Genomic DNA, 19,531 nt, shown 5'->3' on the forward strand with positions numbered 1-19,531 from the left:
ATATAATTATACTTAATATGATTTCATCAAATGTCACTGAAGAGCTGGAAACTCATAATGATGAAACACTTTTCGCTCCTTCTGCCTTTCAGTGAGAAGGTCTCATCAGGCTTTATAAATATTGACAATGACTGACTCTTCCTGCAGGGAAAATCTGGTGACTGGAAAGCGTGGATGCTTAATCTAATACACAGCCCGGCCAGCGTCACACGCCGGGTGCGAGATGGAGCCTCTCGGCCCCACGCCACACCGCTCAGCCGTGGTGCCTGCGTCCCACACATCTGCTGCTGCTGCCTGGCTCTTGCTCCGGCAGCCCCATGTCAGCCATAGATGGTTTTCAGGCTGACCTGTTGTACCTGGCACATGAGATCCTGGAGCAGGAGAGGGACAGTGAGCTGCCCCGTGCCTCTAGCAACGTGCTGCTGGCAGGTGCTTAATCAGGTGGGACCTTCAGTGGTGCTCAGAGGTCTGTCATCTCCACTCACATCTCATGTATCAGGATGCTAAACATTTGTCAGGTCTGAATATCTAACTGTGGAGATTCCCTCCCCTAAAACATTTAAACTTTTCAGTGATTAACTAACCTGCATTGGATCAAAACTTCAGTTGTGGTGAGCTGCCATAGAAAGCAGAGGAACTAGTGTGATTAATCACCATGGAAGAGCTGGCCCCAAATATTTCATATATGATTGGCTTTGTTCACACAGAAAAAATGAAGGGGGAATTATATAAAACTATATAAAGTTATATAAAGCCAAGACTCTATAACAAAGAAGATATTCCATGTCACAGAATCCTGATTATACATAACTTCTCTCTTTCCTTTTCAGAAAGGTAGACATGCTATATAGTAAAAGTTTAATGCCCTTGATGTCATGTACAGAGGAATCCCTTCACTCCCCTTGTAGAAACACTCTCCTACTCCCAGGTTTGTCCCTGGATAAAGATGTATATACTGCAGGTTTTTAAATGCGGGTGTTGACAAATCACAGTTTTCCATTCCATGACTTCTATGGTCTTATCCATCATGTTGCATTCTGCTATATTAAGGAAAAAAACCTCCAGTTTCCCAGCTAAACCTTTTTAAGGCTTTCAGAGAAAGCTCTGGGCTCAGCTTAGTTTTTACAGTTCATGGCTTCTCAGTTCAAACAAATGTATCTTTTGACTCAGCAGTAGCTTCGCTATTTACAGTTAACTTCAATGTAAAAAGGCTGAATCGCTCCCTCCCCTGACTCTGTGAAGAAGCTTGGTACCATTTGTTGGCTCCCAACAATGGAATGAAGATATAAGAGGTGGTGCAAACTCCCTTCTCCGTGAGGGCTCTTGCTCAACTCCTTTCCCATCTGTGTTAAGGCTGAGAGCATTTTACTCACTGATACCACCTACTTCACACCTATGTACCCCCCCTTTCCTATATGCAAGACAGAAGTAGTCAAGATTTCTTGCCATTATACCCGTTAATTACTAGTTTGTTAACCCTCTGACACCCTGCTAACTTCACTCCTCTATTATGTATCAATATTTGAATACAGTGACAAAAAGAAAAGCATATAAGAAAGTCCAAGTGTAAGAAAGCATTTTATTGCACTGCTTTCCCTGGAGGATCCATGGAAATCCTCTAGTCCATGTGCCTCATCTTAGGACTCCTGTGGCCCTGAGAAGCTTTCACTGACAGCAAATCTAACAGCCCAGGAAAGACTGGGTCCTTAAAAGAGGAATGTCACATGAAAATGCAGCAAGCTCGCCAACAGCCAGAACCTTCTTCACTGTTTGGAGCCTTCTGGCTCGTATTTGCTTCCTCTCTAACTGAATGCATTTAACATAGCTTCTGCTCAGTCAGATTCAGAGTTCATTAATACTTTTGCTCTTTGTATCCCTGTGCAGAATATCAATAAAGACATCAGGGAAAGCTCGGTCAAATATGCTGCGCAACATAAAAGTGCAGTTGCAATGCATATATTATGCAATGTTTAACATCTCTTTGTCAAGTAGGGTTGAAAATAAACCTACAGAGCACACTTTATATATATAATGTATCCACACATACATATACATATGTTTATAAATAAATGTGACATTACATGCCCGTGCTTGTGGACCCCTGCACGTACTATGCATAATTACCTATCACATTAAGACTGCACAAGGCTTACAAAAGCTCAAAACACTGTCAGAAAATAGAAAGTAGCACAGCCAATTTTGATGGCTTCCAACATGAAATTGTAACCTTTGTTTTCTAGTTATGTTAGCACAAGCCAGACATCATGCACATGGGCAAACCCTGCTATAGCTAATGGAAATATATCCATTAGCAGCACCAATTTATTCCCTTTTCATTTTTTTTTGTTGTATAAAGCAAAATAAAATATGAAGCAAAGCTGGCATTATGCTAAGGGAAATGTAACTTTGAATCTGAATGCATGGAATCAGTTTTGGGCACTGATCAGGAACGAATCATTTGTTCAGTGTTTTGGGGGGTCATTAGCCTGTAAGATAGCGCAGTGCAATCCAGCACAGTCTCTTTACCAGTGATGATTCTTGTAGAGAGTGGAGCTAATTAGCCCCTCTGAAATTTCTCCTCTACCCCTTGTGGATTTCCTTCTGCAAAAACCTCAAAAAGTCAATATAAAAATTCCTCTTAATGCTTTTCGTCTCCAGTTCACTATTTTTCAGTGTAGGACCAGGAGGAGTATCACAGTCTTGAAGATTATTCACAGCTTGTAAACACATGCGCTATTCTGATCTTTAGTATTGCTGTCATTAACAAGAAGAAAAGTAAAGGGTTTGTCCTCCTTTGATTTTCTATTGCTACAGTCAGTGCTGAAAAAATGCTGTGTAAGAACCCCAGTGTTTTCACCTTCAGATCCAGGCTGTAAGCACTACCAAGCACATGAACTCTAGTGATGAAAACACTGTGGATTTCAGTGGATCTTCAGGGAAACCAGCAACTCTACTTACAGAAGAGCTAATGGTTGTACACCAGAGTCCTATTTTCTGCTGTCTCCTTCACTTACCGCTTTTTCCTTTTGCCCATTCACCTCCTATCCTGCCCTGGCTGCAACGTCCATCGTTTACTTCTGCTACCTCAGAGGCTCACTGTGAACAACCATTATGAAGATACCCTCCGTCAACTGCAGCCCAGACATGCTGTCTCAGGATCAAGTCTTATACCCAAGTTATAAACTCAGACTCTCACAATGATTTTCTTAGCAGACTGACAACATGTTTTCTCTTCAGCTGAGCAGTGCCATCAAGCAGCTGCAAAAAATTACAGGCTGTGAAATCTCTCTGTATTGTTCCCTCTGCTAGTGGTAAGGATATATTGGAGCTGAGTTCCCTTCCAAATGTGTAAACTGTGCTCCCCAGGAATACTCTAGCTAACTCTGCTTTAAGCAGCCACTGTTGGATTATTTCTAGGCATTAAAAAGATTTTCTTCAAACAAACACATTTAGGATTTTCTAATAGCAATTTAAACCTAATCTGAGAATGTCTGGAAGTGGAAAATGACTTCTACATGCTGAGGATAGTGTTCCATTACCAGTAATTTATTGTCTTTAAGAGCATCACTGGAACATTTATTGACACAACAAAACACAGACATTTCTGGTTTATTGTAAAATCTCATTGCGCTCAGCCATTTGTGACTAAGCACAGCAGTGCAATTTATATTCCCAGGCAGGGCTTCCTATTTTTCCAAGTGTGTTTAGACTCATATGAAGATTGTATAATCCAAGGGACAAAAAAACCTCCTGTTGAAAACAAATGCAAAACCACAAGCACTCTTGGTGGAAGGAAATCAAATAAGATTTTTAAAAAGTAATTTGGCTGAAGAAATTTACTATAGCATTTCCAATAGCGTATGCAGATATCTAAGAGATTATGACAGATTTGATGAAGCAAAGGATTTCAGTCATTCTAGATCATCAGTCATGTTTCTCTGTGTTAAGAATTATAATGCAACAAGCTCAAGTAAGATATAAACTTAATTTGTGTCTATTTACTTGACTTCAGAACAGATATTCCAGAGAATATCATTTATATTAAAAGGTTACACAAAGAACACTCTTTAGAGAGCAATTTCATTTATTTTTTTAATACTTAAACACTTACTATTGCTAGTACGTTTTAGGATCCAGCCCTGCAAACTCATATCTTGATGTCAGACATTAGATGTGTGAGTAATTGTTAGGGCTTCAAAGTATTAGAGTAGAAATCTTCCTTGAATTTCCTCCATTAGCAGTGGGTGAGGGAGTAAGTCCATAAATGGTTTTAAGCTACTTTAGATGCCCTACAACAGCCAAGGTTTTGTTCCCAGTGTCTAAGGAGATCCTGAGTAAATCACACATGTTGCTGAGAGGCAGAGCTCATGCACCCCACATTTCACTGGTATTTCACTGCAATATTCAGAAAAACTCAGAACCAAATTTTGCAAGAAATCAGAGCTGCTCAATGTCAATTTTTAACCTTCAGATCTTTCAGAGACAGTTGTGTGTTTTTATTTCTTGGTACCTTTGACCAATCTATCCTTCAACCTGACCTCTATCACCTTTCAAAAGGGAAACCCATTGACTCCGTAGGTTTGTCTGGCTCCTACTTGCAGAGTTGCACCTCCCTTGTTTTTTTCTGATGTTCACTAGAAATTTTTTGTTGTGTTTGTGGCCAGATAGTTTTAAATAAAAGAAAACAAGCTGGTTATTTGATGACATCCTTCATGGAAGACTTTCAAACACAATTTATATAACTTAACTCAAAAGGCTGTGTGTGGCTACCGCAGATTAGGCAATGGGCATTACACACGTTATACTGAGGCAACAAGTGATTATGTCGTGGTTTTGTGACTTGTCCCAACCATATGGGTTAGTGTAGAGAGAGGGAGTTGCAGAGGGCAAGTCAGACTGCAGCAAGGGCAGCTGCCCTCTGAAAGCGCCCATCACCCTTCCCTGAGCTCTCAGGAGCCCACAAGGGAAAGAGGTAGGTGGCACAAACTTCTCTTCTTCTGCCATCTCACCTTTCCCATATGACCAGGATATTTTATTTAAGGCCTTGTCCTGCAAAACTATAGGGATTCCCTCCAGATCAGGCAGTTAATATTTCCCACTGACTGCATTTATATATAGCATATTACATACAGGTCTGAAAAGATTTTATTTATGCCAGCAGTATAAATAAGGCCACACAGAAGCTTTTCATCTCCCAGCTCATCTAGTATCTTTGTTCCTGCGTTATGGCTGTTTGTTTTCTCGCAAGCTCTGAACGTTTCTTTGTGCTCTTATCCTGTAATTATTTCATTAGGATCCATAAGGCTGTTGCATCAGCACAGCACATTCAGCCCAGGTGTTGCTAAAATTATAATCTATGGGAAGCAATCACAGTATTCAGCAGCCTGCAGGTCACACCTGCTCTGTGTGGTTGGGTTGGTTTTCATTATAAATTTTCCACAGGGTTTAATCTAGAATAATATATTTTGATGTAGGTCTGGCATACAATTCAAGGATTTTAGAGTGGATTCATTTTCCACAATGCATGGGATTTGCTCTTAAAGGTTTATGTAGTAGGCCAACTTTTTGGAGATACTTCCACTAATGATGATTGTGTATTTGGGGGATTATACTATAATATCATAATTCTTAAACATGGCAAACAAAACTTTGTTTTATTTTATTGGCACTCAACTTGTCCTTTAGAAAGACAAAGTTACAGCTTGGTTTAACCTTTTTACACAAGCAGAAGCCAGCTGCACTAAAACTGTTAAAGAACAAGGAATGACTCCACAAGAAGTCCCAGGCACTCCATTGATCAGTGAGGCAGCCCTGGCTGACTGCTGTGCCTTTGTGATGTGGTGTGGCATCAGGTGCCAACATCACCCACCCACCACATGGGAACTGGAGGTCCCTTTACAACAGCGTACAGATATGGCTGAGCCAGCCAGCAGGTCCTGAAACATTTCATCTTGGTCATGCTGGAGGATTTTTCAGTGAACAGTCTGTCAGGTAAAAAGCAAGCATGAGAATCCCAGACATGAGAACCCCAAGAACCACCTGGCCAAGAGTTTTTCTAAGACAGGACCCCTGGTATGGCTTTCAGGGTCCTGCCACACACTGCTTTACCATGATAGTCCAGCAATGGAACTGAAAAGCAGTCAAGAGGTAGAAGTGCTTCTTCATATGTTTAACCCATCTTTCTGTCTTTGTTTGCACATCTTTCTTTGTGCTAAATGAAGGTTTACAAGGTCTATGGGAGGTATGGAGCCTTGTATGGAAACTTCTGGGAGTTTCAAAGGTGTGCAGAAAGAGGAGAGCCCTGGCCATCAGCTACTTCCTTCTACTGGAGGCAAACATTTCACATAACCCCCATCACTAACTCTTGAGTTATGTCTTGAATGTGTAGAGATACTTGGGATGAGTTCAAGCAGGAAATTCCCTACAACTGATTCAAGACCTGGCAAAAGTATTTCCCTGCCCAGCGGTCCTGCTTTATATGTTTCCACCTCTGCAATTCCGCTTCATGAACTTTTGGCTTTGTGACTGTCGCTCTCTTTGAGTATTTCCTTTCTTCTACCACCACCATAGCTGATGGTTACTGCATGTCATACTTCCAACTTGCTTTACCTCACTTTTGGGGTCCCTGTTGCTCAGAAGACCCCTGCATTCATGCACTCAGCCTTGTCCAGTTCTGCAAAACTAACCAGTGCTAATGCAGGCAATGAGTTATATGCCAGCAGAAAGAAGAGGTTGAATCCACTTTCTGATGTAGAGCTGTGTTGTGGCAAAGGGCTTACAATGTGTGTAAAAGCTGGTTAATCTTTTAACCAGTTGACAAATGTTAAAGGTGAACTACTACTTAAACCAAATTGACCTTAAAGCTTCCTGTACACTCTGAGTTACTGCACAGGCTGATGCCTGGGCTAAAAAAGCAGGAAGGTATTTGCCTCTGAAGCCCAGCCACTGAGGGAAAAGCTATTGCTTCCTTTCTCCACAACCTGCTCGCCCTCTGTTTTCCTTCAGATTTCCCAAGGCATGTGGCTTGTGCACCATTACCTGAGTAACTGATGCACGGTGGCATCTTACATGCACACATATATAAGCAGGCACACACACGCGCACAACCATTTATGTGCATACATCTGTGTGTGTGTAAATATAAACACATACTACATTGTTATTACTAAGCCTGTTTCTTAACATATAGAGTTCACAGTTTGTGCCTGGAGGAGACTGTGTTTCCTTGCAAAGCCACCTAAAAGGCACCAGTTTCAAAAGACATGTAAGCGGTCAATATAAACACAATTTACATGCAATGACTGAATTCCTCTAAGCTCCAGGGATAGGAAAGATTTTTTTGTCAGATGCCTTTTAGTTTCAGACAGATTTCTGAAGAAAATAATTAGGTTTGTAAAACTGAGGCCAGCACGTCTTTCCATTGATCACGAAGCTAACAGTGGGTTGCCCTCAGGGTTGTGTTCACTGCAAACAGAATACCAGCTTGGAGAGAACAGATAAAACAAGGTGTTATTTAGCCTAGTTATTTTCCAGCTTTTAAGGTGCTTGGCAGACCCTCTTTTCTTGTCAGAGCAATGAAACATGTCAGAGCTAGACCTCACCATCACTAGCCTGTGGTCAGCAATACCAGAGTGGTTAGACAAAGCCTGAGACGGAAAATGGTAAAAATAGCTTCCCTGGCCATCTTGCAGCACGATGGCTCCCCTGACAGATCCCGAGGACAGTCATGTTAAATCCTCAGCATCACACAGGTCTTGCTAGTGTTTGCTCTCAGGAAGGAAAAATATTCTGGGTGCAAAAAGCCAGCAGAGAAACAATGATGTTTTGAGGTGTGGGACCAAAGGGGACTGCCCTTCCCTCCTCTTGTGTCACAGACAGGCACCAGTAACACAGCACTGGAAGAACCCCTTCCCCTGCTCCAGAATAGCTGAATGTTTTTTCTAATGTGAATAGAAAAATAGTATAAAAAGTGAATTTTAGAGAGGGTTGTTGTGCTGTAGAATAAAATTTCCGGGTTCTGAAACACTCTGAAAATTTCAAACCCTCATTGAAACTCTTATAATATTGTTTCCCAACCATATCAGCTTTTGGTTGGTTTGGGTTTTTTTCAGTGTGAATGGTACGGAGAAAACCTGAAGGGACTGTACCTCATACTTCTGCTGCTACTTTGGGTCAAGACTATGTGTGAACAATATTTTAGAGTAAGTGATCTAATTTGAAAAACTTTACTTTTTAACAGGTTAAATTATTTGCTACATAGAGATAGCCTATGCCATCATGTATTGTGGTCCAGGACTCTCCCCATGACACATCTATATGTCTTCTGACGTCTATCACTTCCCATAAACATCACAAAAAGAATTACCTATTTATCTTCATCTCTCCTTCTTCTCCTCTTCCACTACACCCTTCCTAAAACATGTCTGCACTTCCTGACACAGTTTCTTGGTGCATGGGGAAGTGGCTGCCCTATGTTCCTACATTAAAATTAACATTGTTGTTTCTGAGCAAAGGGGCAAGTGATGTTTTATTTCTTTTCAGCAGAGACACGAGCTGCATAATATCTCTTCTTCCCCCACACACCCTTTCTCCACCCTGAGCCTTTCTAGCTTTAAAGATGAACACCTCATAGTCTCAGACTTGGGTATCACACACACAGTTGTTCAGCTAAATAAATGTTTATCATTATAGATTAACTGATAAGTGACCCTCTTAAAAGTAAGGTTTCTGCTTTTTTTCTCTCTCTTCTGAACATTGCATGCCACAGTGAACAATCATATATATAAATATACACATTCATACATACACTTTCTGTAGGCTATATGTCAGAAAATTAAAATACAACACATATCCTCAATGCCTGGAGAAGAGGAGATGCATTATTCAGTGGAACTAACTACCACACAGTCTTACTACAGAGTAATTAGTATCATGACTGTTGGGCAAAAAGAAAAAAAATCTTGAAAGAGCTACAAAGGTTGAAAAAGCTGACTAAGTATATTACTTCTTATTAGTAAAACATAAGCTGCCAGGTATGTCTTCCAACTTAAATTGCAAGAATTATTTATAGCAGGAATTTTCCCCAATAGCAATAACTGCAAATGATTAATTCATACTGAAATCTAAGATAATTATGAATTATTGCAAATTAAACTCCAAGCTCTAAAAATAAATGTAAATCTTAAAACGAGACAGCTTTAAAAGGGATTACTTTTACCAAAGAAGCCAGCAAGGTAGTGCATTTCTCAGCCTGGATGGTGAGAACCAGAGGTGATTTTTTTCTAAATTTCAGCATTTAAGGAACCTGTAGGCAAACCAGCAAATGTCACTTCTCCCCGGTGCTCGTAATGACATTGTGCTGCTTCCCATGACAGCATCCAGGGCATCTTGCCATAGAGGAATCTTCAGCTGAGGTCAAAATTTTGACTACTAACAAGTACTATTCTCTAACATTGTTTCCAGACTGGTGATCATTTGCAGTATCATTGCCTGTGTGTTTATGGCTTTTATTTGTCTGCATAGCTCACTTGGCTACACAGGCTCTATGGCACCACAGAGGTGACTCAGGAGAGTCCACCATTCGGTCCACCAAAGACTGAGAGTCAGATACCACATTAAAATATTTTTTTTCACCCCCAGCTTTATGATGCTCCATGCCTTTATGTCTACATCCTAATGGCTTAGGGGTGTTTCACTCACAGGGGAGTATTTATAAGTCCTTAAAATGTTGATTCCTAAATAAATATATGCTTTTGGAACTAATTTCAGAGTTTATAATTATTTCTTATTAAAAGTTAATATGTGACAATATTATTAAATCTGGGTATAATAAGCGTGTGTATGCTTTAAAGGATAGTCAAAGCAAATAGAAGGAATAGACTTAACAAAAGAGATGAAGCTGACCGGCATTTTTCAAAATATAAAATTTAGCTCAGCTGTTCTGCTGAAAGCTCAAATAACAACTGGAAAAAATCCCACAGATTTTTTCCCTCCTTTTTGACCAATCTTAATTAGCAATTATAGGAAAACCAAATCATCAACAGCTTCCCAAAAGTAATTGCTGGTTGGGCTGTGGTCCTACCCTTTTGCTGCTTGTTCTTCAGTAGACACAAATATCACTGATTAAAGAAAAATAAATATTAATGAAGGAACCATTATATGCCTGAACACAGTTTACACCTGCAAAGCAGCAAACCTAGCAGGTTTCTGACCTGCTCACTTCCTAGAGGTAACCACAATTTCATCAGCTAGATTAGTAAAGCACTAGTATCCGTGCATGAGTAGGCATCTTTTCATGCAAATAAATGTATTCAAATGCTTTTATGCTTATCCATGCTAATAGTGCAGGCATGATTTTGCATATATATTTTAGCATTATTTATCAAACAATCAACTGGCTGAAGGCAAGAGAAACTTGGACAGTAGAAAAGAGGAGTGATGTAAAGTCCAGCGAACAGAGTGGCCAGATGCTGTCAGTGTGAGTGTCAGCACCGCAGGGATAGATGGATGAAGAGGAGAAATACTCTACAAGAAAGGGCTGGGAGGGGAGGCAGGGGGAAGGGGAGGTTCACCTTGTCACATAGATGATACAGAGAGAGAAGCAAGTTGTTTCTACAATCATATGCTTCATCAGAAATGGCTGGAAATGCATCTTATTTCTCTCCACATCTGTTTTCTGATGGGTGACAGAAACAGCAGCACTGCTGTCAGTTAACTCTCCTGTGAACTGCTGGGAATACAAAATACCCAAACCCATATTTCTTTCTCTGATAGAATATTGCTATTGACATTTCACTGACATGCATCCCCTAGTAATGCTGTTTCTACTGTTAACCAGAGCCAGTGTTCCTCTTCTCCTACTGTACTCCACACAGGTTCTCAATTAAACAACGTAATTTGTTGTCTAAGTGCCTTCAGGATCTGATACTTGGGAGATGAAACATTTCTCCCCAGTCCAGTCCAGTAGATCATACTTTTTTATTTCCTCTGAGTACAGAAGCAAAAGCTCTGTTTTGGAAATTCAACTTCAAACACGAATGTGCCCAAATCCTGAAGTTCCTGGTGAAAAAAGTTTGGAAAGACAAAACATTTATAAGCCATCATCCGAGAGTCAATATCTTATTAACAGCCTTGGGTGATATCTGTCATGTACCAGCGTAATAGGTCCTATATAAAAATAATACATAATAGACATGTCAAATAAAATCAAAGCTACCTGCATGCAAACAAAAGAGGGATGTGTTGTCACAATATACTCTCCACTTTTCATTATTTTTAGAAAATCTGTGTATAGTCAATAACACACTGTACGAAAATTTACTGCCATTCCCAAGGCCCGTTAAACTTCATCCAGAGATAGATTCAGGCCTAAGAGAGCAATTTAGACCATAAACATTTATTTTCTACTGTTACTCACACTGGAAAAACTCCACAGTGTAAATGTCTTTTGTTATTCCTGAAACTGGGTGTTTACAGCATGAAATGACTGCTGCCACAGAAGGGCCAGCGTAAGTTTGAGCACTGCTCCCTAAGACTGCATCAGTAACAGGATGCTTATGCGTCCTTCCTACTGCATCAGTAATGAAATCCTGTCACATTGGAAATGGACACCACCACACTGGTTAACATACACAGCAGGCAATGTAGTTAAAGAAACAAATGAGTTGAATACAGATGATGCCATCAGCTTCAGTTTGACGTTTGGTTCTGGGATGATTAACCTCATTAAGAGCCTTCCCTCAGGGTCAGTGGGCTTTACCAGAAGTGAAGCCCAGTGGAGACAGCGGAGCAAAGAACAGTTCATGAAGTTCAGCACCGGGTGACTAAAAGAAAGTGGTGTATTATGCGATATGAAAGACAATGTTTTACAAAAACGCAAATCTTTTTCAAAACATGTTTCTTGATCAGTTCAACACGGTTAATCTCTCTTTTTTTTAAGATAGATTGAGAAGAAAAGCAATTCCTAACGATGACGGCCTAATGTCACAGGCTGGGTACACCGCTTGGAATTCTGTGCAGAGCAGAGAAGAAAAATGAGCAATTTAAATGCCAAAAGGCACAAATCCCTGATTTTAGGAGAAGAATCAATCCGTGGCACTGTTTTCGATGCGGCCCGCCAACAGGGCACGCTGCTGGTGTGTTTAAGCGTTAGAGCAGGGACTTTTTTTTCCCCTTTGTATCTGTTTCGGCACACCTTAGTGGGTACACAGAGGTTTTGAGGTGGCCCAGAGATGCAGGCAGGCAGGCGGGGCAGGCAAGAGGGCAGGCAGGAGGGCAGGCAGGCGGGCAGGCAGGCGGGCAGGCAGGAGGGCAGGAGGGCAGGCAGGAGGGCAGGCAGGCAGGCGGGCAGGCAGGCAGGCAGCCCTACCCGGCACGCCTGCTGCTTGCCCCGGAGCATCACTGCCCGGGGCGGGGGGGAGAGGAGGGGAGTCCCCCCCCTGCGCCGTTTCCAGCACTCCCAGGGCTCACACGGGTACCAGAGGTGCCGCCTCCGCCTCCTCCTCCTCCTCCTCCTCCTTCTCCTCCTCCTCCTCCTCCTCCTCCCCGCTCCTGCCCTGCCGGCTCGTAGCGGGCGGCTGGACGGGGACCGGCGCCGGGAGCTGGGAGCCGGGCCGGGCCGTCGGGGACCGGGTGCGGCGCGGCCGGGGAGGGGGGAGGGCGGTGAACGCGGAGCGAGACTGGGGAGCTGCGGGGCCGGGGGGCTCCGTGACACCGCGGAGCTGCCCCCCGGGCTCCCCGTCTCGTCCCCTAATGGCCTTTGTCTCGGCAGCGAGGGGCAGCGGCGCAGGGACGGGGACCATGGCTTGGGGCGAGCTCAGCCTCCTCCGCTGGCTCCGGGAGGGCCGGCAGTCCAGGAAACTCATCCTGCTGATCGTGTTCATCGCCTTGCTCCTGGACAACATGCTGCTGACGGTAGTCGGTAGGTAGAATGGTTTATGGGCTTGTGGTTTTGTTGTTTTTGTTTTTTTTTTCCTTCCCGATTTATGCCAGAAATAATCTCCAGTGACAGATGTACTCCCTGAACGCACGATTAATGCTCTCAAACCAAACATTTTCAAGCACTGATTTTTTCTGAAACACGAGTGATATTCTAGGTGTTGCAAACACACTGCCATACGCATCGAAGTCTCGCTTTATTTCTGTGTTAATTGCAGGATAAGGAATGGTATAGAAAGGTCTTCATAATTCTTTTTTTTCTACTAAACGCCACTAATACTTCACAGAACAACAGATAACAGTATTTTTAGCTCATCATCGTTTTTTCTCCTGTGGTCATGCAACTGAAAGAACAGGCTAGATAACATTGGAGATGCCTGTTTCCTTGTGATAGTTCCTCTTTCCCCCACATTGGTCTTAAAATGATAGGTTAATAAGAAAACTATCTAACTGGGGTTTAAGAAAAACACTTCTATGAGTTGGTTTAATAAAATAATCCAAGTTTTGATCAAAGACAAAGATGCAACTTTTACTGGCTTCAGTGGCATAATGTCAAGAGCTAGGAATCTACTCAAATGCTGGAACATTTTTCACTGGTAGTTTTCAATGTTTATATGAATTTAAAGAAAAGGGTTCAGAGAAACGAGTGGTTCATGGATGCACACACACACACACACAAATGCACATGCTTCTCTCGGAAGTGAACCAGGCAGTGCCGAGCCGCTCTCGGACAATGCTGCAGTGTCAGCCTCTGAATTAGACTCCTGAATTTCTTGGGGCACTTCAGCTTAAAAGGTGATGCCACAATGTGGACCTTAGCAAAACCCATATTTTTAGCAAGTCGATTTTGCTTTTTTTTTTTTCATGAATATACTTTCTTAATAAAGTTATTAACATTTAATTACTTATTCAGTAATACCTATGCTAGAAGCTCTAGAAATTATTATAGTTTGCAGACTTATTGAAAGAGTGGGCTTTTTCAGGGTGAGATGCAAGACAAGGAGGGGTGATACTCTCACTAGTGTTAAATTGAATGAACCTGACATCTGTTTTTACAAATTCTGAAATGCTAATTTCTGAGATACATATTAATGCAATTAAATTGCATCTAAGATCCTAAGACATAAAGAAGGTCCCTGTTGGATGTTCTTTTCAGTGTAAATTTTTAAAAAAGAATGAGATGTGCAAACATCAACACATTAGTTCTGATTACTTAATATGGGAGTGTTACTTTTTTTCCTTCTTATGGCTGTTACTTATCAATATTTTTGTGTTTTGTTTTAGAAATGTGGATTTTTACATTTTTTATATTTTGGTTTAATAATAGTTTCAATGTTTTTCTCATTTTTCATGTTTTCATAATCTAATAAATGGATTTGTGCAGTTGTGTGCAACAAAGACTCTTCAGACATGGGTTTTGACACTTCTTATATTTTGCTTTCTGAATGACATCTGTATAGAAAATCTTATATTTATGAAAATGGCAAAAAGTAAAGACTAATGTAAAGAACTTTTTGTTTTAAACTGCACTTGGCTGAGTTATGGGTGTGTTTTTTCCCATGAGCAAACTTCTATTTCAGTTCTGTGTTTCCGCCATTCAAAGTCCTTACTAATGTGCTCTGTGGGAAAGCCTTTTATTTCCTCATCAGTGGCAAAGCAAACAGGAAAATTTGGTGATTCCATTTACAAATAACCTGATAATAAGATGCCAATATATTCTATTTGTTTTTCCAGTGCCAATAATTCCCAGTTACCTTTACAGCATCAAACATGAGAAAAATGCCACAGAAATCCAGACTACTAAGCCTAACGTAGTCTCAACAACGATGGACAATTTTCAGAGCATCTTCTCCTACTATGACAACTCAACAATGGTTACTGGAAATGAATCTGATAAGACACGACCCAGAGAGTTGCATCATACTCAGACAGAACAAATGGTAGTAAATGTGACTCCTTCCCCATCTGACTGCCCTAAGGAAGATAAGGACCTGCTGAATGAAAATGTTCAAGTCGGTCTCTTGTTTGCTTCAAAAGCAACAGTGCAGCTAATCACTAACCCCTTCATAGGGCCGCTGACAAACAGGTATGTTATTTCTGCTACGTTACTCAGGATTTTATATTGATGTGTTACTCCAGACTAGTATTTCAAAAGAAGTATCTTCAATGCTATTGTGGTTCTGGTTTACTGGCCACACTTTATCTGGAGGAATATTTTAGTGAAATATGCTTGGTGAACACTTCTAAACACCTGCATCCTTTCCAAAATAAATCGGTAAGCTGCACATGAGCCATCGGAGATGTTCGGTATTGTACACTTTTCCTCCAGCTCCTGAGACCTCAGGGTTTTAAGAAACTTTTGCTGAAATGGTGTTGAAACGTCTTCAATATAGTTATATGGGACCAAAAGGCAGTAGAACACAGTATTTACGAAACACTGTGAATTGATGATATATCTGTTACACCTGCATTAGGCAAACGTGATACTGAAACTGTAGTCAGGGTTCAGATCCCTCCCTTGCTCTCACAGAGAGACGCAGCTCTTGGTGCGATTTGGTATTGAATGATTCGGAGTCGTATGAGGTAGGAATCGGTGGGAAATTCATGTGGACTTCAGTGAAAAATGAGTAAGTGTCAAATTTTGCTGATGCCATGTTTGTCACTGAGTTCAGTGGATCACAGATTTGCATCAGTACACGATCTAGCCCGGCCTTCAAATTGTTCTCTCCAAATTCTTGCATATATATGATGCCTTGAATGAAATATGTTTAAATGGTACTTTATAGAAAATCTATTTGAGCCAGGATCAAGTGTATAAGCACCAATACCAATGACTTACAATGCCCCCCCCACCCAAGCACTAATGACAGTTTACATGGAGATTAAGAAGTATTTATAATATCATTTAAATTTTTGATGTTAATAATTTATTTTATTGTAGCATTTTGTGTAACTGTTCACCACAGAAGCAGCTGCAGTCCTCCTAAACAAACTATGAGATCAATCTCTGCAGGAAATAAACTCCAAATTGTATTTATTCGGGTCACTAATTTTCATGTTTCTTATTTAAGCTGTTCTTATAAAGAAGAATTTTTCCTTTCAGAAAATAATATGCAGCAGAAATTTGTCCTTGTAAAACACTTCTGTTAAGCAGTCAATGCCTATCATATGTGACAATACCCAGAACAACCAACAAACTTTAATGCTAGATATTTCAGGTTTTGAAGCCCAAACTACCTCTCTTAGGTTTTACAGCTTACATACATAGTCTGAGTGTTTAATTTCAGTCTGATAGAAGAGTATCCCAACTGAGGGCTAAACGGTGGTTTGACTCATAGTGCTGTGAGTTCAAAACCTGTATTCGCTCTGTGGAACTGATCTAAACACAAAGGATTTAAATGAGATAGACAGTTTCATTTCTCTGTCATTTCACCTTATCTCCTACAGCATACCACCTATACAGATATAGGTATGCCGTTGCAAAATTACTTTTCCACAAATATTGCTGCAAGTTGAAGAGGAAAACAGATTTTTTGTTACCTGGATTTTCTGTGTTGTTCTGTGAGGATATGATAGCTCATCCACAGGCAAAGTAACATAACATCAAATAGTTTCATAATAGTTCATTAGGTGTTCTTCAGATTTTCCTAAATGTCTAAATTATTGCCCTATTGATAATTAGCTTTCTCCGTTAGTATCATCATTTCCACAACCTGCCAAACCAGGAGAACAGCAGTAATACACTCCACGTTGTCAATGACTTATTCAATAGTGCAGTTACATCACACTGTAGGTATGATCTCTGCTCTTTGGTAGACATCTACCTAAGTAACAGGGTGCGTGTCCCTGCCGATGCCTCTCGGTGTGCCTGCGCATCCCAGGGCCAGAGCCCCGTGCTGCCTGTGCCAAGGCAGGGGGTAACCCCTCTCCCCTGGAGCCGACTGCCAGGACACGCGTGATACATCCTTAAGTTTGGCAGTGGGGCAACAGATGTTCTTGTGGCATCTCCCTTTGCTGCTAGGAGCAGGGTTGGCAACACACCAGTGTGAACATTAGTGCTGTGAGCTGAAATTTCCTCCTGGAAACATCCTACAGGTTTTTGAACGGGGCTGAGTGTGTGACTGCAATCGCAGGGGCTGGTTTGCAAGCTCAGATGCCCAACAAGTGCAAGAAGAAAAATCAAGGAACACATCATCCTGGTGTCCTGTGAGACAGACTCTTCTCTCATATCGCAGAATTGAGTGTCTTAGTGGCAAAGTGGCCCTAAATTAGATTTAAGGATTACTGGTTTTCTTTCATGCATTATTTGTATCTTGGTACCAGTATCTGCCTTTCTTCTGAGAAATGTTTAGCGGGAAATATCAGTTAACACATTTATCAATTAACTGCAGTAGTCATTGGCAACCCCACCCCCCAGAAGTTGACATTTCCTAATAACAATGTATATGATCAGTTAAAAAGCAGTGTGAAAATTGTGATTATTGTAAATGAAACAGAAGATATCTGAGTTGTCATTATAAAGACTTCCTTACCACTGATAAGCTGTTTAGTGATAATTGTTACTGCCGTTAGTACTTTTGCAAAATTTCAGCAAAATATCACATCTTAAGGAGAATTGGTTGCTTAGTTCAAGATTAGTGCTCACAGTTTGTTAGGATGCCCAGGAAGCTCCTTTTTCAAATAAGTTGCACACCATGTTCATGGTTTTTATTTTTCAGTCAAATATAGTTGTTCAGGAGTGGTTTAAAGTGTTAATCAAGTATGGGGTTACTGGCTTTCAGTAGGCACTGGCTTTGAGTGCTTGAGTTTGTACAGGATGCAGCAGAATGTTCTATTCATATGAGTCTGTGCCACTAATTATTTTAGGTTTTCTTTTCTGGAAGTTTTGTAGGCAGTTTTTCCCTTTTTCTGTAGCTACTGGAGGTGTAGATTTTTAAAAATAAATTTCAAAATTGGTTTCATTCAAGAAGTAAGTTCTGCTAAAAATATTTCTTATTTAAAGCCCAGCTCTTTCCATGGCATACCAGACAAAACACACACCTGGCTTAGTGAACTGATTTGCAATTCATGAAACAACACAATTTACCCTTGGTCTAACAAAGTCCTAGTGAAGGAAATGCTAGGTGATGGCTTTGCCATAGGATGTCAACACCACAGTTCCCACCATGGCATGGTTTCAGGTCAGAGTTGATAGTGAAATTGTTAAGAAACTATACAAACAGCACAGCACTTGATACAGGGCACTTTATGAGGAGGATGCACTGGCAAGGGGAGATTTAAGGCTCTGCCTAATCTTTTCCAGTGAAGAGTGGGCAAAGGCTGCTGTGTCCTCTATAACTAACTGATTTGCTCCATTATGTTTTTCAAACTCTTACCAAGCTCTGTGAATGAGGCTGTGAGCCCAGCTGTGCTAGCCCCACAGTCCACTAGAGCCAGTGAATGTCTCTCCTGCCACATCTCTCTCGCCCTTTTTTATCAGTCTGAAAAAATACATAAACCTTGTGCTTATCCATATTGGCCTAAAAAATCTAAAAATGAACAGATATTTTTGTCACCATTTTTACACCAGCCTGACTACAGCTTTGAACTTCTTTGCGTGAGAGAGAGTGGCTAGGACCATGATATGTTCATGACCAAGGTGCATGCAAAGAATGAGGCAGAGAAATAAATAGCGTTTGTAACTACTTAGTTACAGTTCAGTTCCTGTGTAAGCTTTCCTCTCAGGTTTTGGCAGGTGATTGAAATGGCCAGTTCTGCAGATTGGACAAAGCCCCTCTGCCTACCCTGTGCTACAGTAAGGAGCATAGAGTTGGAGAGTGCATGGCCCACACTCCCTGTCCCTGCTGACCCTGCACGTTCTTCCTGACCTTCACACACGTTCAGTGGTTCATCGGTTCATAACCTCGAGGAAAATATTCTTCTTGCCATACATCCTCCCCACTCTTCACAGGCAGTGAGGAAGAAAGCCAGACTGCCAGCCAGGCCAGACTTAACAAGGGGTGCTCACAATGGGACCGGTGTAGCTGCGTAACAACAAGGATGGAATCAGTGGATTTGCAGCACTGTAATGGATGGATAATTAGGCTCTAATCATCTGCAGCTGCTAACCTGGTCAGTGTAACCTTTCTTTTACTGCTGCACAGGACCCATCCCTTGGTTGTCTTATTGTAGGGTAACCTTGTTAATGGGTATAATCCACTTCCAAACAGTCCTGCAATCTGGGGCCAGCGTGGGACTGAAACAGAGAAATTTAGGCATTCTCCATCAGTGGAAGCCTTTCCTCTCCCTCCTTCAACTAATGACTCCAGCTTTTTCAGAGATGAGAAATACTTCTAGGAAGCACTTTTAGCTGCAGGTAGCCTTGGTGAAACATGCTGGACTGTGCTTCAGATTCTCTTGGAGGGTTTTGAAAGGAGTGCCTAAGGAAATTACATACTTGAGCGTGGTGACAAGAAAAAAGGAGAGAACACAGGCTCTAATATTCTTTTGTGTTACATGCATGCAGAGGAACAAAATGTAGAGATAACTGTGATGGAGTATGTCATGTCATGGCCAAGTAGAAAATGCATATTCACAGGTTTCATGTGGCAAGAAC

At 41.3% G+C, this 19,531-nt stretch overlaps 1 protein-coding gene across 1 annotated transcript in view; it reads left to right on the plus strand.

The window, feature by feature from the left end:
* Positions 1-12,557: 12,557 nt before the first annotated feature.
* The window catches only part of SLC18A2 (solute carrier family 18 member A2), a 29,996-nt gene continuing 23,022 nt past the window's right edge, over positions 12,558-19,531 (plus strand). Inside the window, exons 1-3 of the mRNA XM_074831372.1 lie at positions 12,558-12,630; positions 12,770-12,919; positions 14,671-15,022. Coding sequence (XP_074687473.1) covers positions 12,799-12,919; positions 14,671-15,022 — 473 coding nt within the window. The 5' untranslated portion in view covers positions 12,558-12,630; positions 12,770-12,798. The remainder of the gene's footprint in view (positions 12,631-12,769; positions 12,920-14,670; positions 15,023-19,531) is intronic.

The sequence above is a fragment of the Strix aluco genome, chromosome 7 (genome assembly GCF_031877795.1).
Source record: "Strix aluco isolate bStrAlu1 chromosome 7, bStrAlu1.hap1, whole genome shotgun sequence".
NCBI lineage: Eukaryota > Metazoa > Chordata > Aves > Strigiformes > Strigidae > Strix > Strix aluco.